Here is a 23,466-nt window from a genome sequence, read left to right on the forward strand (position 1 = left end):
GAGAAGTGAGACTACTCCGTGGTCCTTCTCTGTCTGCCTGACGGTGGGACAGGGTTTGAATCTGGGGTCCACAGGCTGGCTGTGTGTAGGGGGGAACATGATGTGTCTGTGTACCCCTCTGAAGTGGAAGGCAAAATCATGAGTGTATTTATGTTTTTCTGGACTGAGGTTCTGAGGAAAGCTGTGGATTCTCAGAAGGGCTGTGAACAACAAACTGTGAAGCCATTGTCCTCGGGTGTTGCTAAATGTGCTATTGTGCGAATGTGTTTTCCCACCCACCTTAGCAGCCCGGGGGAGTGGGGTGGCTGTCTTTGATGGGGTAACAGCGACTCCCTCCTGCCCCTTCCCCCTCCTGGATGTAGAACCTGCTTCAGAGCTGGGATGCATCTGAGAAACCTGCTTGTTGAGGGTGTCTTGGTTGTCCCCAGACTCCTCTGGAAGTCACGTGGAATAGCCCGAGCCAGTCATGGAAAGTCCACTTGCAGATCGGAGGTGGAATTTCAGCCTGGGTGCCGGGACTTTCCCACATTTGATGTGTTGTTCGCTCATCTCTACAACCGCTAAGAGGTGGAGAAAGGCTGGGTTGAGTGGTCTTTGCTTTTCCTGTGCCTGTGTGGGATGGTGCGTGGTGTCACAGTGGTTGACACTTTCAGCAACACTGCCTGGGCCATTAGTCTTCTAGGACAGGCCAAGTTAAGCATGAACTGCTGCGTTCAAGTCCAGAGAGCTGAACAGAGTCATACTCAGTTTAGCTTTTTTAGATAACTAAGGGAAGCTTAGTGCAAATGTTCATAACGGTGAGTGATTAAAGTGCTGTCTTGTTAGCTTTGCATATATGTTAGAATTGAAAAACTGGCTTCACAGAAATGTCTTCTGCTTCACTGAGCCCTGTGTTTTTCGCTTATAGCTTTTGTTTTGGGGAGTAGTGTAATTTTGTCTACATGTAGTAAGCACTTTAAAATTAAGTTTTCAAACATTTATTGTTATCCAGGTCTTTGAAAAGAGCAAGAGGAATAATAATAATTTAGTAGACAATGTCATGTAACCTACTCAATGGTGTATATTGCCTTAATATTGAGAGTAAAATAATTCATCTCTGAGAGAAAATGGGAGCTCGAAAATACTTTAAAGTAACATTATGGTACTAAACTAATAATTTTCTAAGTAGAAATTATTAGCATTTTGGTTTTAAAATTTAACTTGACTGTGTACTTGAGTATGACTCACATGCCAGGGTCCGCAAGAAATCAAGTCAGATTTAAGACTTTTACTTTTCTTTTTTTTCTTTCTTTTTTTTTTTTTTTGCGGTACGCAGGCCTCTCACTGTTGCGGCCTCTCCCGTTGTGGAGCACAGGCTCCGGACGCGCAAGCTCAGCGGCCATGGCTCACGGGCCCAGCCGCTCCGCGGCATGTGGGATCTTCCTGGACCGGGGCACGAACCCGTGTCCCCTGCATCGGCAGGCGGACTTTCAACTACTGCGCCACCAGGGAAGCCCAAGACTCCTACTTTTCTTTACTACTTTTCTAGTGATGGGTATGTTTTCTAGAAGGAAACTTTTTGCTGTGGTGATCATTTGAGCCTGTGGACTTCAGTGGCCTCTTTGTGCTAAATGGTGGACACGCCTCATCCCTACCCCAACTTGACACACACAAAAGATTGCCCAATTTCTGAAACTGGTCAGCATCAAGGATTTTATCTTATCATATATCCCCTTTCCTTGCATTGTTTCACTGTCTTCCCTTCCCATGACAAAAATTTAAACTTCTAGCTATTTCAGATTCCCAACTTTAAATATAATTTCTTTTTGTTGTTATTTTCAGCTTTAATATTTTGATACTTAAAAAAGTTAAAGCAGAAGTTTATTGAGTGAAGTATTTTCTTAAATAAAATTATTTTAATTTTTCTTGCTTTCATATATCTCTCTCACTTTCCAGTTGATGGTCCTTATGTTGGATGAATATTTCATTTTGGCTGTTAAATGTCTTATTTTCTGATCATATTGATTGAGCTTTATTGCTTGAACTTCTAACTTATCTTCTCTCCAAGGAGATAACAGTGGCTTTTAAAAGCCATATTATCGTTTCCCTGGTGGCCTTGGCAAGTTAGCAAATGTCCTTGGCCACATGTCCTTGGTGGCCGTGGAAGCTGGCAAACGTTTGTGCAGGGAATCTGAATGAAATCTAGTGTGGCTACAGTCATTTGAATATACCCCAGGCCTCCCATTCCTCAATTTCTGCTTTACTTCTTTTGTATCTCTTGAGTCACTGCATTTCTATTACCAGTAATCTCCCTTTCTGCTCTGTCTTCCTTTTGCATCTAGTCTCCTTTGCGTCCCTTTCCTGTTGGTCTTTGGCGGAATTTGTATTTGTGGCTGTGCAGAGAGATGCTTGTTTAGAGAACCTCCTCTGGGCACTGGTGTTGCCATTGCACTTTGTTTATTTTGTAGATTAGAAAGGAAGGAGACGAGTGCATGTGAATATGCCTGCCCGTAGCCACAGAATTGGCTTGACGTGCGAATAGATTCATAGTCTGTTAGAACTAAGAACTGGAAGAGGAACCATGTAGATCATTTAGGTCTTGTCTGGTCTTCTTGTTTTGAAGATGAGAAAACTGAGGCCAAGATTAGGGAAGTGGCTTCCCCAAAGACATGCTTCTGATAATGATACTGTGAAAATGATTCACTTACATGCCTGTTTTATAGGATCAGAATTTCTCTCCTATTTGATAACGCTAGGAAGGAGGCCAAAGGATAACATTAAACTATTGAAAAAAGACCTTAACACATTTAGTCACTTTTTATTTTAAGCATTTGATGTATAGTCCCTGCGAGTCTGGTTTCTGTTTGCTTTTAACCCTGGCACGGGCTCCATGGGTGACATCACACCTGTTACTTGAAATCTCACTGGGGTTAGAGCACATGGAAAGTACCTTTTCCCTAGTATGTCCCCTCAACCTCACAACGTTAAAAATGACAGGCACACACGCCCCATCACCTTTACGTGGAGAGAAGAAAAGGAAGAAAGGAATAAGAAATGATCTTACCACTACTCTACACAAATGGATGTAGCATGAAAATTAATAAGGCTAGCTAACGTTTTTGAGTGCTGAGTATTTATGCGTCTGTTTTCACAGCAGTCTCTTGAGGTGAGTGCTCTTACTGTCCTTTTTTTTTTTTTTTTTTTTTTTTTATGCGGTACGCGGGCCTCTCACCGTTGTGGCCTCTCCCGTTGCGGAGCACAGGCTCCGGACGCGCAGCCTCAGCGGCCATGGCTCACGGGCCCAGCCGCTCCGCGGCATGTGGGATCCTCCCGGACCGGGGCCCGAACCCGTGTCCCCTGTATCGGCAGGCGGACTCTCAACCACTGCGCCACCAGGGGAGCCCTTACTGTCCTTTTTACAGGTGGATACATTTAGGTGGTGAGAAGTGTGGTCACTTGAGTTGCATGGTTATACGTATGGCTAGTGAGGAGTGGTTGAACCCTGGGTGACTCCAGCCATGGCACCCCCAGCGAGGCCACCCACACGGCATGTGCCCTGAGGTGGTAGGTGGTAAGCCATTCGTGCCGGGCCATGGATGGAGCCGATCACAGGTATGAAAGCACAGGCTAGAGTCGGTCAGGTGTTTGGACAGAAGTGTGGGTGTGTGTAGGGCAATCACAGAATACAAGCTAGAGTGGTGGGACGGGTCCAGATTTAGACTTCCTTGCTTATATGGGAGCCATTGAAGGGTTTCAGAGGGGTGGAGGGTATGTTAGTGCCCAGCTCAGTCTCTGTCTCAGCGGCCCTTCTTCTGTCTCTTGTTCCCTCTCACTTGGTCCCCTTTCCTCCGGCTGGGCTGATGCACGCGGAGCTGGGGGGCTGAGGGAATCCAGGGTGTGAGTACGTCTCTCGAGTCGCTCACCCGGTTCCTTAGTAACTCCTCTGTCCTGTGTCCAATGTCCAGGGTGCCTGGAGCCTCCTGTCTTGTGTGAGGAGTGGGGGTGTGCTGTCATGGGGAGGGAGTACTGGGAATTGGGGGTCTGATCTCTCCTGATGTGTACACCAGCCAGTTTCCTTGTGTTCAGCCCTGGGTGTCTCCTATACCATCTGAAGCACTTGGCACCTCCAGTTCCTGAGCCTTACTGGGGCCCTGCAGGGTGTACTGGTCTTCCCTTCCAGCAGGTGCCCCTCCACTAGCCTCGAGGCTTACCCCGTCCTCCGTCCCTTCCTACCCCTTCTTCCACTTTTGGACGGTTTGGGCTTTCACATGTCTTGTGGTTTCAGCAAAGATAGAGTTGGCACTTCTCTTTCCCATCATTGTCACGTTGTGGTGTATCTTGAGGGGAAAAGGAGGCATCTTAAAACTCAGAAGTCCCGTTTTTCATCCTTGTCTGGCACCCAGTGGGGTCTTCTCCCTTTCCAGGACTTAGTAGGTTCTTGTTAGCTCACTGAAGGAGCCTAGAGACTCTTTTGGGAGCTGTTGTGCTAAGTCCCAGTGAAAGTATGCGGGGTGCCAGGGATGTGCTCGGCAGAAGGCGGGTGGCTGCTTGCGTGTGGGCCTCAGGGACCAGGAGGGGCCTGAGGGAGGTTTTGTAGCTCTGGGGACTTGTAAATCTCCTATCCTTGTTTTTAGAGTAGCTCTTGTAAAATTTGCTTGTGACATACTAAAGTTGGCACTTGGCCTGCACTCCTGTATACTTTTATTAGCACCATCTCCAGCATGGCATGGCTTCACTGATAAGATGCACGCTAAGATGCTCACATACGTGAGGCATTAAAGACGTTACATTTAAAATGGCCTCAGAGCCATGCAGCCAGTGGAGTGGTGTAGAATGTCTCATTTAAAGTAAAAAACTGAATTGGAATGCTAGAAACATGAGTCTAAGATAAAAGACCCATATTTTATCAGACTGTCATCATGTAATGTGAAAAAGTTAAACTTTGCGTGTCATAAATTTTTTCAGCAGTTGCATGTTGTGATAAGAGGGAACTTGTCAGTGCAACAAATTTTTGAAATGTCTAACTTGGTATGATTTCAGCGAGGAGGACATGTATCGTGCGGCGGATGAAATAGAAAAGGAGAAAGAATTACTTATACATGAAAGAGGGTCATCAGGTATGTTTGGAATTGTTTTCTTTATAGAGTTCCTACTGTTTATAGTAGAAAATGCAGTTACATCGGTATATCCATTTCCATGAAATATTGAGATGTACTTCCTAGGAAACATGCGTGTGCGTGTGGTCTTATCTGTATTGGATTATTCATTTTGCTGAGGTATGTTTGGAGAATACTGTTTCCTGAGGTTTTACAGTTTTAATGCAAATACTTCCCCTGTGTTCTTTACATTCATATGGTTTTTGCACCCCTGAGGCTTTGTTTAATCTCTTGACACCACTCTCTCTCAGTTCTTGACTTGCTGATATTCTTAGAGGGAGAGTTTGGGTTTGAAGGGCATTTTTCATTTCAAGTGGAAGGGCTTACTGAGAAGCCTGCTCTCCGGGTCTTTGCGTGCAGAAGGCCACATGAATTTGATTAACTGATAAGGAAGAACTGTCATGGAACTGAGAGCACTAATTCTCCTGTCATTTCATGATCTTGTGTCCATGCTTCTGCTCAGTCGTGCCTGCTCTGCTCGCCCCACCAGGGCCCGTGGACCCACGGCTGCAAGGCTGAGCCTCTGCTGGGGGCACGGCCGGCGGGGCTGTGTGTGGAGAAGTGCCCCCTTCCTTCCCTGCTAGCCTCGTGCGGGAGCCCAGTGGAGATGCTCCGAGTTGGGGGTATGCCACAGATGGTTCACAGGGGGCACCTTCTTGTGCACCACTTGTGTGATGTGTGTGTTCTGGTTGAAGAACTAGCTCCTGTTTGTCGTATGGTTAGCAAAGCATTATACGTGTAATTAGGAACAAAAGATACAAAGTGGGGTCTTCGATGATAATTTTTGAGTCTTCCTCACAAGGAGTTGGTGGAACTCTTCACTGTGGTAGCCAAGGGAGATGTTATGGTCCCCCATAACCTTCAGAGGATGCTCGAATCTTCTGCTGCAGTTGCACACAGTTCACCTCGGATTCAGTCCTTAGCAGTCATATTCCTGAGGAGAAAGTGCTTCTTCAGCCATGGTTTATTCCTGCTGTGTGTGCAGGGGCCCCTTGCTTTCTCGCTCACTCTGCAGGCTCTCTGTTGGAATTCTCCTCTGCCCCCCAGGGAAGGCCTGTGCAGGTGCTCTGGCTTTTCAGGGGACCTTGTCTGAGGCCTTGTCCAGCTTTAGTCTGAGGTCAGAATGGATCCCTTTATACCCTGAATCTCAGTCCTCCTGGGTTCATGGCCCTTCTCGCAGTAACATCCTGTAGAAGTGCCTCTGGTGGGAAGCTCTGTCCGTATAAAAATTTCTTTATTTTACTTTTCTTGAATAACCCCAGATGAATTTTTGTTTTTTCTTATTTTCTTGATGATTTTATTGCATTGTCTTCTGGTTTCTCTTGTAGTTGAAAGTACTGCAGTCAGTCCGATCCTTGGAAATCTGTCTTTCTCTGTCTTCTCTTTGTCTTCAGTGTCCTACAGTTTCTCCTTGAGGTTTCTTAAGTATGGATTTTTTTTTTTTCTTTTAAACATTTTGCTTGGGATTTTTTTTTTTACTTTTTGAATCTGAGGATGGCTAGTTTTCATCAGTTCAGGAGAATTCTCAGCCACTATCTTTCTGAATATTGCCTTTTTCCTATTCTCTCTACTTATTCCTTTCATAGCTCTAATGAGGTGTTTGCTAGCTTTCATTCAGTCATCCAGGTCCCTCTGTCACACACCCTTTCAAATGTTTTCTGACTTTCAGCCTCTGTTGCATTCAGGACAGTTCCTTCGGAAATATTTTCTTTTTCTTTCTTTTTTGGAAAAGTTCTATTTCCCCTCTGAATTTGCTTGGTCTTTTTTTTGATAGTGTATTGCTCTTTGCTCATGTTTTTATTCCTTCCTTTAAGCATTTTGAGCATACTCTTTCAGGCCTGATAATCCCATTATCTGAAAATCCTGGCAGGCCTAATTATGCCAGTTGCTATTTTTCCTTATTTCCTGTTTCTTCAGGGTTTGAATTCTAAGCTCAGCTTTCGTGTGTCTGTGTAGAGTATATGCAGCCTGTCTTGAGTGTGAGAGGATTTGGCCTTGTTTCTGCCAGGCACCCAGGGAGTCACCTGCCTTGGGCCACGTTAGGTTAATTTCTGGGTTTGACCTTCCAGGGTCTTGCAGCTAGTATGAAGTCACACCCTGGCACTGTGTGAGAGCCGGCCCGTGGTTATGAATTCTCAGCGGAGGCTTCCTCTCTCTCCGAGTCAGAGCCCAGGCCAAGGCAGAGAGTTTTTTTATGCTCTCTCTTTGTTAGTGAAAAGCTTTTTTTCACCTTGTCCAGGCAGGGGTCAGCAAACTATAGCTCCCTGGCCAAATTTGACATGGCCCCTGGTTTTGTAAATAAAGTTTTATTGGAACTTCTTGGTTTACACATCACCCATGGTGATTTTCATGCATAGTAAAGTTGAGTAGTTGTGAGAGAAAACTTTACACCCTCAAAGCCTACGTTACTTACTCTCTGGCCCACCAGAGAAGAAGTTTGCGATTCTTGCCCTAGCCTCTCAGTTGAGAGCCCCAGCGTTCTGGAGGGGTTCAGTTTTAACTTCCCATCCTCTGAGAGTCTGAATCCTTGTCTTTGTCACCATATGGTGGTTAAGGAACAAACCTCTTGGTTAATTTGGCTTCTGGTTGCCACTCTGATTTTCAGCTTCCCCCTTTGTGTTTTTTTTGTGCGTTTGTCTTTGTGGGGTTTTTTTGCCACTAGAAATGTTCTTTCCTGGGAACAGTAATCAGTCTGTGTTGGATGCAGTTAAACAAAGCAAGGAACTGTTGTATACTTAAACCGCTTGAGGTCAGGCACTGCCTGTCCTGTGTCTCCGGCTTCTAGCCTGGAGGATGGCATGCGGTGGCTGTTGGAGTCCTCCTCCCAAAGAATGGTGGCAGGATGGGACTGAAAGTATAATTTTGATGCTAGTGCTTTGTGAGTATCCATTTTCCACCCTCAGCTGTGTCCCGCGGACCTCTGATTCAGCACAGGGCTGTGGCTTGCGGCTTGGCCTCTGAGCCCGCTGAGCCTTCTGCCTTCTCCCCTCAGTCCTGGGGTGTGGCCTGCCTCCCTGACCAGGGGCCGAGTCCTGTCTCGGTGCACACAGGAAGAGGACTGCAAGTGAGGATAGTGGCAAGGCTGGCCCTTCTTCCCGGGAGGCCCTTCCTGAGCTGGAAGCATGCTCCCTCGTGGCAGAACGTGCCCCGCTAAGTGTCCTCAGCTCTGGACATTTGTAGTTCCTCAAGCTTTGTGGGGAGGTGAGTAGGAAGGCGATAAAAGGGAAATCTTCCCTCCACTAGATAGACACTCAAACAGTGTTTATTGACTTCAGACAATGACTGGTTTGTATTTGAGGGTTGGCTCTGCAGCGGTGGTATTTGTGGTCTCCGTGTATTATGCTCCGGGGTCTGTTTCACCTTTAAGCCAGTCCTGACTTATGCCACAGATAAATGTATCTGTTATCTGTATATGTGTTATTTTCCCTTTTGTATAAAAGGTTTGTTTTCCTTGTGAAAGGATTTACCATGAGATTTTTAAAACAGGCGGTTCTTACATTTTTTGTTTTTCAAAAAAATTGGTTTACCTGAACTGCAAACAGGGATTAGGGGCTCCTCCTGGGCTCCTGCATCAGTCATCCCTCATCTGTCACACCCTGTGTGGTGAGTACCTGTGGTCCTTTCTTCTTCAGTAGTCTCTAAACACATTCAGGACAGAATCTGGGGCTTTAACGTCTTCTTACCCCCCGTTCCTAGCTCAAAGCTTGGCACATACTAGACACGCAGCAAGTGTTTATTGAATTGAGCTGAATATAACATCTTTATTTTGTGTTCAACTTCCTCCTGAGTAGATATGTTGTAAGGTACTTCTGTGTTGATATCCCGATTTCTTTGCTAACATTTACTTCTTCAGTATTTTAAAAAGGAAGTCAAGAGATGCCTGGGAATTTACCTCTTTCTTCCTAGAACAGACATACGCATGTGTGTGCATACGCATGTGCCACAAAATCAAATCTCAAACCTCATAGGTTAAACAAGGAAGTTTAAAGGCCATTTTTTTACTATATCGTTTGATCATAAGTTGTATTTTTTAATTTGGGGGGATGTGTTATTAGAGTCAGACGAGGTCTGTGGTTCAGCTGATGTTGAGAGCTCCATTAACTTCTGGCTGATTATCAACAGTTTATAGCCTTTTGGGATCAAGGCGGGATATAACTAAATAGAGACAATTAAATATACTTTTGTAATAGAGGTCTTATCTCTTTGTATAATGGATGTAAAAAACAAATTACAAATCATTAGATGTATCTTCTCAGAGCTTAGACTGCTGCGTATTTAATGTGAACATTATTCATGGGCACCTGGGTCCGTGTGGTTACAGGTGCTGAGGGCACAGCTGAGAAACAAAACAAAGCCCCTGCCCTCAGGGAGCTCATGTTTTGTCATGTGTGTGTGTGTGTGTGTGTGTGTGTGGTGTGTGTGTGGTGTGTGTAGGGGTGGGGAAGGCAGGGTGCAGAAAAAGAAATATGTCAGGTGTTGATCAGTGCTAATAAGAAAAACAAAACCGTGTAAGGGGAATAGAGTGAAGGTGTGTGTGTGTGGCATTTTGATATCGGGCATCAGCGTCAAGAGGTGAGCAGAGACCTTCAGGGAGCGAGGAGCGGGTGCCCCGCAGGTAGGGCAGGAACCGTCAGCGTGGGCAGTGGTGGGAGCTGAGGCCGGAAAGGCAGCGGGCGGCCCGGGCACGAGGCCCTTGTAGGTAGTGAGGGAGTAGAGTCGAGTGTGATGGGAGGCCTTGGAGCCCAGCGGTGGTGGGTAGCATCTGACTTACGTTTTAAATGCACCCCTCTGGCTGCCGTGTGGAGAATGGTTGGTAGGGTGTGGTGACAGGGAGGCCCACTGGGAGCCCTCGGTGGTCACCTAGGAGCGAGGTGCTGGAGGTCTGGACCAGGTGGTAGGCAGCAGTGGAATTCTGGATTTTGGGGGACCGCAGTGAGCGAGAAAGGAAATCTCAGGTAAAGCAGTACCATTATTCTGATGATGCTTTGTTTCACTGTTTCCCCCTCCCCACCCCCCCACCCCCCCTTTTTTTTATTCTTTAACAGAGCCCAGATTAAGTGTAGCTCCTGAAATGGATATCATGGACTATTGCAAAAAAGAATGGAGGGGAAATACGCAAAAAGCAACATGTATGAAAAAGGTATGATGCCTGGATGCACGCATTTTGAGTCTTTCCAATAGTCTATCATAAGTAATTATTTAATATGTCCTTTTGTATTTTTAGATGCTAGTTATGACAACTGCCACCAGACTGTAATTATTGGTGTTCTAACGTTAGAGATGAGGAAACAGGCTCCAAAGATAAGGGACTTGTTTGGAGTCACAGTATTAACATAGAATCATAATCAGTTATTCAGTAACTTGATTTCTTTGGAAAACACATAAATGGCTCTGTGCTGTTCAGGGTTGGGCCAGCCATTGGTTGTCCTCTTGGGGTCATTTGGGAACACTGCCCTTCTGGCCTGGTGAGGTAAAAGGCGCAGACGTCATGCATCTGCTGTCCCCACTCAGCTGTCTTTCCATGTCCTCCAGTTCTAGGGGCCTGGACTCTCCTATACCTTCTAAGCAGAGGGATCTGGAACTACTTCTTTTATTTAGGGCAGCAGTCCCCAGCCTTTCTGGCACCAGGCACAGGTTTCGTGTAAGACGATTTTTCCACGGTCTCGGGAGGGGGATGGTTTCGGGATGATTCAAGCGCGTTACATCTATTGTGCACTTTATTTCTATGATTATTACATTGTAATACATAATGACATAATTATACAACTCACCGTAATGCTGACAGGAGGCGGAGCTCAGGTGGTAATGCGAGTGGTGGGGAGTGGCTGTAAATACAGATGAAGCTTCGATCGCTCGTCTGGCGCTCACCTCCTGCTGTGCGGCCCGGTTCCTAACAGGCCACAGACCGGTACCGATCCATGGCCCAGGGGTTGGGGACTACTGATTTAGGGCATCCCAGGAGCTGTCCCCCTTTCAGTCCCATTGCATAGATTGGTGACCCTGAGGTAGTCCTTCCAAGGCTGTGGGACATCAGGGATTCCCATGACACGGTCCCACTGTGGCTATGACTGGGTTGGGTCATTACTTGAGTCAGGCCCCTTGACCCACTCCCACTGCACAGCAGGTCGAGTGGCACATCCTACTGGTTCCCCCTCAAATGTATCCTGAATCCAGTGTTCCTTCGTAGATTGAAGTTGCTACTCCAGTTGACACTTGAAAAACACAGGTTTGAGCTGTTTGGGCCCACTTCTATGCAGATTTTTCCAATAAATATGGACTACAGCACTACATGCTGCATGGATGCAGAGGGCCGCCTGTAAAGTTACATGCGGGATTTTGACAGAGTTGGGGGCCAGCGGTCCAACTGCGCCCCACACGCGTACCCCAGCACCCCAGGCTGTTCAAGGCGTGGCCTTATCTGACTTCCTCCGAGCTACGGAAATGGCAGTTTCACCCTAATGCTTCTACCACCTCTTGTAACTTATGGATTATACCCTTTACTTATTTTTCTCTTGGGATTATTTACGTTACAAGTTTGAACGCACTTCTGGCACGTTAGAGATATTGACCTGTCATGTTTGATAGAAATATCTTTAAAATTTTTGTTTGTTTGTTTAGAACTGTACTGTTAAGGATTTAAGATTGTTAAGTATTTGAATATATTTGTTCTTGTCCTCAGAGCTTCATATTGTAGAAAATGTTGTGCCCCTTTCATCAGGCACCTCAGCTGCCCATGCCTGAAATGGGCTGACCATACTCGAATGCCACTGCCACTTCTGAAGCTCTGAGAGCCAGTGTTTCCCAGCCCTGTTTCCCACAAGTCTGGACTGTAGACTACTTGTGTCTCAGGCACTCGTTAGAGAGCTTCAGACAATGACACGACGTACCTGGGACTCTCAGTCCCTGCCAGAGCTTAAGAACGTTTAGATTTGTGTGGCCATCTGCTGAATATGCATATTGGCTACTTGTAGATTTTGTAAAAACCTCCAGCTCTGTATCAAAGTAGATAACCAGAGGCCAGGTATCTAAACTGTATTTTCTCATCTTCCCCAGAAATGCTTACACTGACATGCAACCTTATTTTTGGATCTCAGTCTCTTTAAAGGATCTCTTCTAACAGTTGGCACCTTCAAGCCTGTAATTGAAGATGTTTACTAAGTTATCCAAGTGTTCCATATTTTGGAACTCATGCTGAAGTCATTCCTCTTTGATTTCAGTTTGAGGTAAAGATATGACCCTATAGTTGGACCCTTCGGTGACCAAATAATCAAAGGCACATCAGTTAGAAAAGCATCCCATCGGGACCCGTGGCAGTCAGAGCATTTCTGGGCCTGATAACAGCTTGGATCTCTGTTATCTTTTAGTCCTTATTTGTCTGATTGTTTTGTTTTGGGTATTCATTTACACACTTGGAAAGATACAGTTGCTGTTGAACTAGCCATCGTGAGTATTTGGGGTAACTAGAGGTTCACCATAGGGAAGAGGTGCATATTAGCAGGCATGAGTCTGCTTGACGGGCCCTTACATTGCAGTGGTTGGGCCACTGAATAAAAATGCAACTCTCAAAATTTTATTATTGGAAAGACGTACTTTCATATCCACTTAGAACATCATCCTGTGACTTGAACCTTGAAAACAACTAATAACAGGGTCCAGTGCCTGGGCACAGGATGACTGTCTACATGGTGCCCACCCCATGAGGGCGACACTTCTTCTTTTGTGTAAATGTGGGTAGGAAGCAGGGTTTCGAGTGATTGTTGCGGAAGAGCAGGACTAGCGAAAGGTCTGCCAGGTCGGGGGCGAAGCCGTGCGGTGGGGAAGCCGTGAAGCCGACGCCGACGCCTGAGCAGCGTCCAGCGGGGAATCAGTCATCTGGGCCCCTGGACCAGGTCGCTGGGATTTTATGCTGTCCTTTTTGGGGGGCATGCTCCAAATGGTCCGTTTGGATGGCTGTATTTGAGTTGACTGAGCATGTCACTGAGCATTTTCATTTCCTTGTTTCACTTGCAGGCTAAACAAGAATGACACTTAAATCCACTTTTTGAAAAAGTCTAACAGAATTTATCCAGGCACCTCCTAGCATGTAGTTTTTTTATGTATTTCACGGAAATTTGGGATTTGGGGGTATTATTTTTAATGTGGAGATACGAGCTGGGTACATCTCTCTTTTCTTTTCTGTCTCTTCATTAAAGAGTTTAGGGTCAATCTAAACACAGATTAAAGCCTTCAGAATGTTGGTTATTAATAAGTGAATGTTACAACGGTTGCTAAGGGGCATATAACTTCAACTTTGGGGGTGACTAGTGTTTTAATAATACTTGGTGTATTATTTTATATGTTCTAGTATGTTGCGTCTGCTACCTATGCTGATACTATGTACAGTACTAGCATTTGTTAATTTCCTTTGATTAATTAAAAAAAGAATTCAAATATCTTACATGAAAGACTCAGCCAGTCTTGTTTCCGTTCTTCTAGTGATTGGGGGCACACTTTTTCCACAGGAATAAAATTCTCCCCACTCTCTGAAGTCAGTAATGACCATTTTGAATTCTCTGATGCTTTTGTCCAGGGCTACGAGGAGGTGTCTCAGAAATTCACCTCCATCAGGCGAGTCCGTGGAGATAATTACTGTGCGCTGAGGGCCACGCTCTTCCAGGCCATGAGCCAGCCGGCCGCGCTGCCCTCCTGGCTGCAGGACCCGGAGCTCACGCTGGTACGCTGCTGCTGCAGGTTTGAGTCTGCAATGTTTCCAGTTGCTTTTGTGAGAAAGACTTCCCCTTCTCTGCCCTGTGCTACGTGCTTGTACTGTCTGCGGTGTGACGTCAGTGTGTGGGTTTATTCAGTTTTGTGTGGCTGAGATGATTTTGCATAACAAAGTGACTAAAAATGATTGATATTTCCCCAGAAGAGGAAGGTGATAAAATTTCTTCAGTGCTTCAGCTTAACTAGAGAGCAGGTGTTTAGGGTTTGTTCAAAGCACTTAGGGCAGTTTGACTTCAGTGTTGGAGTCTCTACCAAGTGGGCTGTATATTGTACTATCTGAGAACCTGCTGGGGTTTTAGGAGGCAGATTTCTGTGATTCTAGCTCCAATTCAAGGAATCAGCACCCTCTGCAGAGTGATAGGAAAGCTGGCGTGGCAGGCGGCAGAGCAGCAACCCTAGAAGAGAGACGGTTGCTGTCAGCCTGGGGGAGGCTCCCTGGGGAGGTGAGGGTCAGGGGCTGTGTCCCAGGCCTGGCCCTCTTTAAGGTTTTAAATCTGCAGCCTGGTCGTGACACCCCAAGAAGTCACATCATCAGTGTGTCGTGGATACACGACACACATCAGCTTGAGGTCATGCTAGGTTGGATGGTAGAATACCCCAAGAGAGTTTGGTGGGCAGGCACGATTGAGCAGAAGTCACAATATGACATGACTTGGAAGAAAATAGGAAACCTTGCGCCTGTATTAAAACAGAACCCCAAACCGAAACTCAGAGTGCTGGCTGTGGGAGATCTGCCTTACCAGCAACTTATGAGGGGGGAAGGAAGAGTCAGGATTTTAATGGATTGCAGGCCCAGTACGAGCCCACTGATGTGTGATGCCTGCAGTGATAAGGAAGCCCTGTCTTAAAAGGAGCGCTTCTAAAACACAGGCAGTGACAGCCCTGTCTTGAACAGGGCTGGTCACATCCCATCTTGAGGACCCAGTTCAGCTCTGTGCCTGTACCCTCAGTACAGGTGGGAGTGTGCCCGACAGGGCTCATCTGCTTTGGGGAACAGTTGAAGGAGCTGGGGTATTTGCCTAGAATAAAGACTTTTAGAGGATACTGGTTGGCAGTTAAGCTAATTAGAGGTCTGTTGGGTGAACGGGGTATCACATACCCTCAAAGAGCAAAACCAGGATCAGTGGGTGGAGGATACCACCTGTCTCTCAGGTGATTATCTACTTTATAAACTGGTGTAAAATCACATGTGTATAAGCTATTTAAATGATATCTGTGAAAGATACTTCTAATCAAAGATACATTATCTTTTTTTAATATAAATTTATTTTATTTATTTTTGGCGGCATTGGGTCTTCGTTGCTACGCGTGGGCTTTCTCTAGTTGTGGCGAGCGGGGGCTACTCTTCGCTGTGGTGCGTGGGCTTCTCATTGTGGTGGCTTCTCTTGTTGAGCACGGGCTCTAGGCGCATGGGCTTCAGGAGTTGTGGCTCACGGGCTCAGTAGGTGTGGCGCACAGGCTTAGGTGCTCTGCGGCACGTGGGATCTTCCCAGACCAGGGCTTGAACCCGTGTCCCCTGCATTGGCAGGCAGATTCTTAACCACTGCGCCACCAGGGAAGTCCCAAAGATATGTCATCTTAAGCAGATTTCTCAGTATTAGCTTTTTTTTTTTTTTGAGAAAGGAGCAAAAGAAATTGATGCACTAGGCTATTTTTAGCTTTGCAAATTAGACATATCAGTACTGAAATATTTCAGAATTGTTGGTCAGTCAAAAGCATGCCTGTGGACATGAGACACTGCTTGGGAAGCAGACATGGGTGATGTCACTGTATTTTGCTTTAACTTTTGTTTGACAGCCATAGCTTTATTTATTGATTGTGACAAAATCCTCCTCGATTTTAGGCTGCTTTCCTTTGAGCCTTTTACTTTAAGGGGCTGCTTAGATTTATGGACTTAATTGATGTAATGAATTTGAAGTTTTAACTTTCCAAGGAACTCTGGTGCAGGCAGTGCTCTACATAATTAAACATACAAAATACGCTCCATGAAAGTAAAGCATAATTTTTATTTTACTAACAGGATACATTTGGGTAAGGTTATCTGCCAAATTAAAAATAGTCTAGGTAGGTTGTGCTTGGTTTCTGATCGGTATGAGAGCACGTTGCGCGTAGGAGCAATGGGGGCTTTAAGGTGGTTTTCCTGACTTCATTTGAGTCATGCGGAAATTCTCAAGTACTCTTTCTAATTTCTTCCCTTTTCTGTATGTATCAGTCAACAAGTAGAGTTTTTCTCTTGGGAGCATAATTAGTTGGTCACAGTGGTATTATTTTTGTCATCTAACCTTTCTCGAATGCCAAGATGCCCACGTCAGAGAGAAAAAGCACATCATACCTGTCCGTGAGTTTAGTATGAAAGTTTATTAAACTTTTCTTGCTCTCATCCAACTAGAAGACTTGTCCCTGTGTTGACTCTTCAGCCCCCAGCAGATTCCCTCGATTTGAGCACTTTCCTGACAGGGTCTGTTTTGCTATGTGTCTTGGCAGGTGACAGATGCACCACACGCTTCTCATTTGAAGTGTCAGTGCAGGAAGGGGTACACAGACTTGGTTGTCGTACTTGACCAGACTAGTTTTTAACCACCTCCCAGGTGTCTCAGGCAGCCTCCTGTGGATGGCATTCCATCCCTCTTCTCATGCTGGCCCTTCTGCCTCGTCTCCTGTCGGAAGGTCCACACTGACAGGGGTCTCGTTGGGTGAGCGAGAGGGCGGTGCAGCGTGACTGGAAGAAGTCGGGGTGGAACCAAGTACGAATACCGCCAGGTGGTGAGGCCTGCAGAAGCCGGCGGTGCACCGTGGTGGTGGGGTACCCGGACCGCCTCACCCCGCAAGTGGGGCCTCTCCGTTACCAGAGACTACTTGTGTAACTGTAATAAGGAGGCGTCTTAATATTTGTTAACGCTCGTGATTAAGACAAGCAGATCAGGTGATACTTAACTCAATTCTACAGAACAAGAAGGTCTTACAGGAGTTTTGGTATGAAAGTCTCTGTGCCCATTTCCTACCCATCTTCCTACTAAATCAGAGTAACTTGTATCCTGTCATGTTAATTAGGCCATGCTTGCTGTTACAGCTTGGTATAAATTATGGGGTTTAAAATGGGGTAGGCTCGCTGTTATAAACACAATAACTATCTGAAAAATAAGTCTGTCTCAGTTTACCCTGATCCTTGATCTTTCTGAATTGCCAAGGGCCTCTTCTGACCACTACCCTGCATCCAGTGACAGTCATATGTTCTGGTGTCTACGGGGCTTTTAGAAGTCCTTGGAGCACTGACCACTTCTGGGGACATAAAAAGGCTGCTCTCAGCAGGCAGGTTGGAGGGAACCAGTTTCAGCATTGTTAGGGTCTCCTGAACTGCCCAGGCTCTGTAGTAGCCCACCTCTTCACACTGGGCATCGGGCAGGTCCTGGGACACCTGAGTTTGTATGTGAGTCTGTAGACTCAGAACCAGTCCTGGCCCAGCCTGCAGGCTGCATGCTGTGCTAAACATCCCTTGACCTCAGCTTGCACTTCGTCAAGAATCCGGTGAGCCCAGAGAAGCTACACACCCTGTAGCTGGCTGTATCTGCTTCCATTTACATTTGGAGAGATGTTCTTTGTAGCGTTTTGCCATTTTCCCTCTCTCCTAGAACATGCATGGTTTCAGGAGATTCAAGGGAAGTAGGAGCGCTAGACCGAGACCCTCCCCTTAATGTGAGCTCAGTGGAGGCGAGCGAGCCCAGGCTGCTCGTCCCGTGCTGCTCGGCTCCTCTGGCCTTGCTCGTTCGTGGCCTGTCTGACAGTTCGGCTGCCTCTCATCTCCTGTCATCATGTCTTGGCTCCCTGTCTGTCGTTCTCGCTTCTGTCCAGATCCTAGTCTCTGTGTTTGACTGCAGTCGGATGATCTGACCGTGACCTTGACCTTGGACGTGGCTTGGTCTGGCTGTTCTTAAACTTGGGCAGCAGCTGGGTCCCCAAGAGGTGGTATCCTTCGGGGCAGGGGTCCTTTGGTTCCATAGTTTTAGAATGTCTCTGAGTGGGTGGGACCTGTGACAGTGTTTGCTTGCTTAGGGTGGGATAGACTGTATATCAGAACTCATGAGACAGTTTGGGGGTGACACATTCTTGTTACTTGCTATCCCTTTAACCATGGTGCTGATTTCGAGAATTGTGGACATTTGCTAGAGAAAACAGGCTGTTTTTATATTTCAGTCACAAATGAAATTATACCTAAGCTAATTAGGCAGTTTAATACTTTATTAAGTATTTCCCGTCATTGTTTCTTGTTTTTCATTGTTTCTTCTTTACGTCTCCCTTACCCTAACAGAAGTCCAGTCTCCGTGTGTGTAGTGTAAAAGAATGGCTGTGTGTGTGTGTGTCGTACGTGTCATGACCCCCTGAAAGCATTTAAAGCTATCCTCATTTTTTTCATCTGAGTAAAGAATTTCAGCTCCATTATTCTTTCCTCATAGTTTCTTTTCACACCTCAGTTTGGGGCTTTCTCCAGGCTCCCCACAGCTCCCAGCATATACAGCCCTTGATAATTATTCCAGCAATACTTTGGCCCATGCGTGGAAGGAATGAGGAAACGGACTTTTTTTTGGGTTTTGCTCGGTGTAGTTAGATCGTTGGGGTCTCTTGAGTAACTGAGCATCGTGCCTGCTTTTTAGGTACATACACAACATCACGTGATGCTTATGTTTTCTGGGCTTCCTTCCACGCCGTTTCCCAGCTCACATCTGCGTAGCCAGTATTTTCTGCTCACTGCACTTCTCTGTGCCCAGTTGTGATTTCAGCTTATTGCCACTTGAGGGCATTTTAGAGTCTGGTGATAAACCAGAGAACCTGAGAGAAAGTTGGCAGCAGAACTGCCCACATGTTGCTGAAATGTAGGACAGTGTGGGCACAGAGCTGGGCTGCTCTTGGGTGGGTGGTCATTTGTCATCGTAAGAAGATGAGAACACAGCCCCTCCCCCATTAATGCCATCATTGTGATAACCACCTGAAGAGGAATTTACGTCCCTGTTGTGGTTTTGTTTTTTTGTAGAGATGAAACCACTGTAGTTTCACATGACTGCTGTAAAGGGAAGGTAAAACTGGAGTTCCCGTTCATGCAAGGGTCTTCAGAGCCTTAGATTCCAGGAGAACTGAACGCATGGCCTCATTTAAAACTGTATTATAACTGTTAAACAAACTCAGGTTCTAGGGAGGAATTAATTATTCTCTAATGATCTTTTGACTTGGAGGTGAACTCTTTTTTCCTTTCTGCATTTTATAGCACTGAAGGGACATGCCTGTGCCCGGCCTAATTATATGGATTTCTCCAAGACTGTTGGGAAAGTCTGAGTTCCCATGCTGACATCGATCCGGTTATGTCCCAGCTTGCTTTTCAGACTCCAAATTCTATTGATGATGAGGGGAAAACAAAATAGCAAACGCTCCAGGAAAAAAAAGGAAACAGGCAAAATAATAGTTGAGCTGTCAGTTCTCTAATGAGCCAGCCCATCACAACTCCCTTAACCCCTGCATCTTGTTCTCAGTTGTATTTTCTATCTTACTACGCTGATTAGTTAAACTAGATACCATAGTGTTTCTTTCTAATATTAAAACTTTGATGATAGTGTAAGTATCAGAAGTTAGGTTTTATTTTCCTAGTCAGGAAAGGAACAGGTTTTTACCCTATCCTGGACCATCTCACAGGCCCAAAGCGCCTTCCTGAGTCAGGCATTAGGGAGTGGTAGGGAGGCACCAGTGAGCCCCGCAGCTGCTTGGGTGGTTTATGCGAAGACCTGGTGTGAACACTGCCTTCACGTACCCTTACAAAGTGCTGTGGAATGTTCCTGCCCGCGGCTGGAACCCAGCCAGGTACATTGTGCCTTTGGGTTTCAACCAAAACTGCCATTTCACTGTAGAAGCCCTCCTCAGGGTGGGTCTTTCCGAGATCCTGACTTCCAGATTTAGGTCCGCCGTCCTAAACCCAGACAGATGTGCAGGAATTAATTCTGGAAACGAAGGTAGGTCTTGTAGGCTTCATTGTTTCTTATAGCTTGGATCGTGTGATGGCCTTTCTGGAATGTTAACATTTTCTCTCTCTGTTTCTTGATACTCTAGTTACCAGAAAAACTCATAAGCAAATACAGCTGGATCAAGCAGTGGAAGCTTGGACTGAAGTTTGAGGGGAAGAGCGAGGCCCTGGTTGATAAAATTAAGGAGTCCCTCACTTTACTGAGGAAGAAGGTTTGGAACATGTAGTTTCCTTTCTGTGATAAGTGCAAAGCTCTCACTCCCGGGTGCCCCAGCACACCACTTCTTGGTCTTCACTTAGTGGATTACCACACGCTCTTGGCTGGTTTTTAGGCAAAATAATTCTAAACGAACACAAACACTTCCTATGAAGTGTTCGGTAAAATGAAGAAATATCAACATCGTGTATTCTCGGAGGAGATGATGTGTTTAATGAAACGTTTAACTTTGTTTAAAGGAAACCGTACAAATGTAGTCTTTTCTTCAGTTCTGACAAGTTTCAGGGATATCATTTAGTCCATATCTCTTACAGGATTATCAGTGATAATGAATTCACATTTATTAAATTCTTCCCAATTATGTTCATGTTTTAAGATTCTGTCCATATTTATTAGACTTGTTTTCTTTCATGATGATTTTCCAGTGGAGCAGATTTAGTAACTTGTCCTTTGACAACTGTCCTGAGGGTTTTTCTGAAGCAGAATTGTGAGGAGGAACTTGGTCTGCTGATTCCCAGTGATTTGGTTATTAAATGCTCCCTCTTCTGTGGCTTTCCGCTGCCTTATGTGGGTCGATATCCTGCTTGCACACTGGCCCACACAGAACTCTAGGTCGCTGGCCTTTGAGCAGCCTAAAAGCTCTCCTCACCAGGGACCCGGGATTGAGGGCCTGTTAGTTGCTCCAGGCTTTGTAGATGGAGGAGGGAGGCCGGTAAGGAGGTGTCAGGCATCGGCTTTCGGGATTCCCCCAGCACATACCCTGGTTGTTGATCTGTTCACTTGACTGTGGTCTGCCCCCATGAGACTTTCAGCTTCACCAGAGACTGTCCTGTCGATTCCTTTACAGCCAGTGCCGGGTGCTGAGCCTGGCACATAATAGGCATTTGGTCAATATTTTGTTGAATGAGTGGAGGGCCCTGAGTTCCTGGAGCCTAGTTTTTATTTACAAACATGAGAAATGTGTACTGGAAACTATACTGTCGAAGGAAGACCAGTGATGAAGAAATGGGAGCAAGAGAAGGGGAGAGGGGGTCTGTTCTTGCTGCCTGTTGGAGCAGAGCACAGGATTCAAGGGGGCTGGGGGACCTGCGCCTGCCCAGGCCCTGGGTTAGCAGGGGGTTGAGCATAAGGCTCTGGCCCTGTGGGAGTGAACAGGAAGGCTCTTCAGCTCAGCCACTGGTGACAGCTTCCTTTTTAACTCTTTTAAGTTCTTGTGAGGTTGCTTTATTAGCTGTGCCTACTGTAACTAGATCCTCATTTGGGGGAATGTTTAAGTGATTCCAGTTTGTAATAACATTAAAATTATACATTAACACTCTGAGCCAAAAAAAAAAAAAAAAAAAAAAAAGCCTCTGAGCCGGCATCGTTAGCACTTTGTATGTGCCAGGCTGCACACTAAAAGTTTGATACATTGTTTAATCCTCACGACTACCTGGGTATCGCTGCTGTGGTATCCTCACTTTGCAGATGAGGAGACGGAGGCCCTGCAGAAGCCACCAGCTGCTCGGTGGCAAGGCCTGTATTCCACCCTGACTCTCTGACCCCAGAGCTGCGTTCTTGCCTGCCAGCTTGGTCCCCTTCTGGAAAATATGAGGTGTTCCAGCTTGCAACCCAAATATTGGAGCGAGTCCGGTGGCACAGTCATTACTATTAACACTTACTCTTGTATTTAAAATGTTAATGGTTTTGGGGAGGAGCAGTAGTTACTGGTTATTCATAAGGATTAGTTTTATGTTGGCACCTCCTATCCTCGTTCACTTTAACTTAAAAGCACATATGTTTATAGGGTTTTCTTTTTCACTTAAAGAGTTTGCTTATGTTAGCTGAATACCTGATCCTCTGCTTTACTCTGAATCAGAAGTCGGTAAGAATTTCCGGAGTGGATTTATTCATTTGAAACTCAAGTGTATATTTAAGAGGTTAGAAGAATAAGTTTAGTAAACAGATACTCAGGATACCCCGCAGTCTTCCTGGTGCATCTCCATGTTTGAGGGTTGGCTTGGTGTTTCTGGGTGGTAACGGCTGCCGTAAACCCCTTAAGGGGAGGAGTAGTTTCAGCTTCGCTTCACAGCGTCTCACACGGGCCTCACACACGCATGTTAGCTCTCCTATAAGTATTTCTGATTGACTGGTTTGATCTCTTTGCCTGGGAAGGTAGGGGAGTTGAAATTTCCATTCCATGGCCCTAGAGTTCTCCTTAGTACATTATACTTTTGTTTCAAGTTAGTGGGGGAAGAAGTGAATAAGGAATTTGTGAGGTCTAAAGAGTGCCATTGTTTGAGCTGGAAGCTTGAGCATTGAGCGTTGGTACGCGACCCATGGTTGCCTGCCTATCTTGAAAATAATTTTGTGCTCATCGTGTGGAATTTTACCAGGGACTTTTAGAGCAACAATTTAATTATTATGTAACTTTCTTATTACAGTGGACAGACTTGGCTGAACTGAGAACTGCCGAAGCGAGGCAGATAGCTTGTGATGAACTGTTCACGAATGAAGAAGAGGAGTACAGCCTCTATGAAGCTGTGAAATTTCTCATGCTAAACAGAGCCATCGAACTATATGATGATAGAGAGAAGGGAAGGGAAGTGCCGTTCTTCTCTGTGCTTCTGTTTGCTCGGGACACGTCAGGTGACCCCGGACAGCTGCTGAGGAACCATCTGAACCAGGTGGGGCACGCCGGTGGCCTTGAACAGGTGAGCTGTACCTTTGGGAGTATATTGGCCCAAACAGCAGCTTCAGCCGCCAAACCTCATCCCAGTTTTTGTGAGCCAGGAGTCGAGGGTCTCGGGAGGCTGCAGTTGGATCTTGTTCAGGGCTGCAGTCATCTGAGGGCGTGATTGGGGCTGGAGGGGCCACTTCCAGTATGGCACGCTCACCTGGCTGTTGGCAGGAGGCCTCAGTCCCTTCGCTGGGAGGTGGTGGGAGGGTTCTGTTCCTCACCATGTGGGGCTTTCCATAGGGCTGCTTGGGTGTCCTTGTGACATGGCGGCTGGCTTCTCTCAGAAAGGGATCCAAGAAGAGAGCAAGGAGGAAGCTCCAGTGCCTTCTATGATCTAGTCTTGCGAGTCACGCACGGTCAATTACACTCTATTCTGTTTGTTAGAAGCAAGTCACTTAATCCTTCCCACATTCAAGTGAGGAGTGCCAAAGAATTGTGAACCTATTTTATAACCGCCGTGGTTATCTCAGCCTGGGCTTGCTTCTGTAGTGTGGTGGATGGGATCAGTACCCTTGGCTCCAGTAAACAAATAGACCAAGCTCTTGGAAGAGTCCTCTGAAGGGTCTTGTTTTTTTTTTTTTTTTAATTGAGGTGAAGTTCATATAACACAAAATTAACCATTTTAAAG

General features: G+C 46.0%; 1 protein-coding gene across 3 annotated transcripts in view; it reads left to right on the forward strand.

The window, feature by feature from the left end:
* OTULIN (OTU deubiquitinase with linear linkage specificity) overlaps nucleotides 1-23,466 on the forward strand; it is a 49,979-nt gene that overhangs the window by 3,418 nt on the left and 23,095 nt on the right. For 2 of the 3 annotated variants that reach the window (XR_013827652.1, XM_079917306.1), the window contains exons 2-7: nucleotides 1,316-1,534; nucleotides 5,020-5,096; nucleotides 10,181-10,275; nucleotides 13,705-13,848; nucleotides 19,989-20,114; nucleotides 22,543-22,812. Coding sequence is in view for 2 of the 3 variants with exons in the window: in XM_079917306.1 (XP_079773432.1) it covers nucleotides 1,316-1,534; nucleotides 5,020-5,096; nucleotides 10,181-10,275; nucleotides 13,705-13,848; nucleotides 19,989-20,114; nucleotides 22,543-22,812 (931 nt within the window). In the remaining variant the exon portion in view is untranslated. The remainder of the gene's footprint in view (nucleotides 1-1,315; nucleotides 1,535-5,019; nucleotides 5,097-10,180; nucleotides 10,276-13,704; nucleotides 13,849-19,988; nucleotides 20,115-22,542; nucleotides 22,813-23,466) is intronic. The other variant, XM_079917307.1, reaches the window with a different exon arrangement.

This window comes from Stenella coeruleoalba (assembly GCF_951394435.1).
Source record: "Stenella coeruleoalba genome assembly, chromosome: 3".
Taxonomy (NCBI): domain Eukaryota; kingdom Metazoa; phylum Chordata; class Mammalia; order Artiodactyla; family Delphinidae; genus Stenella; species Stenella coeruleoalba.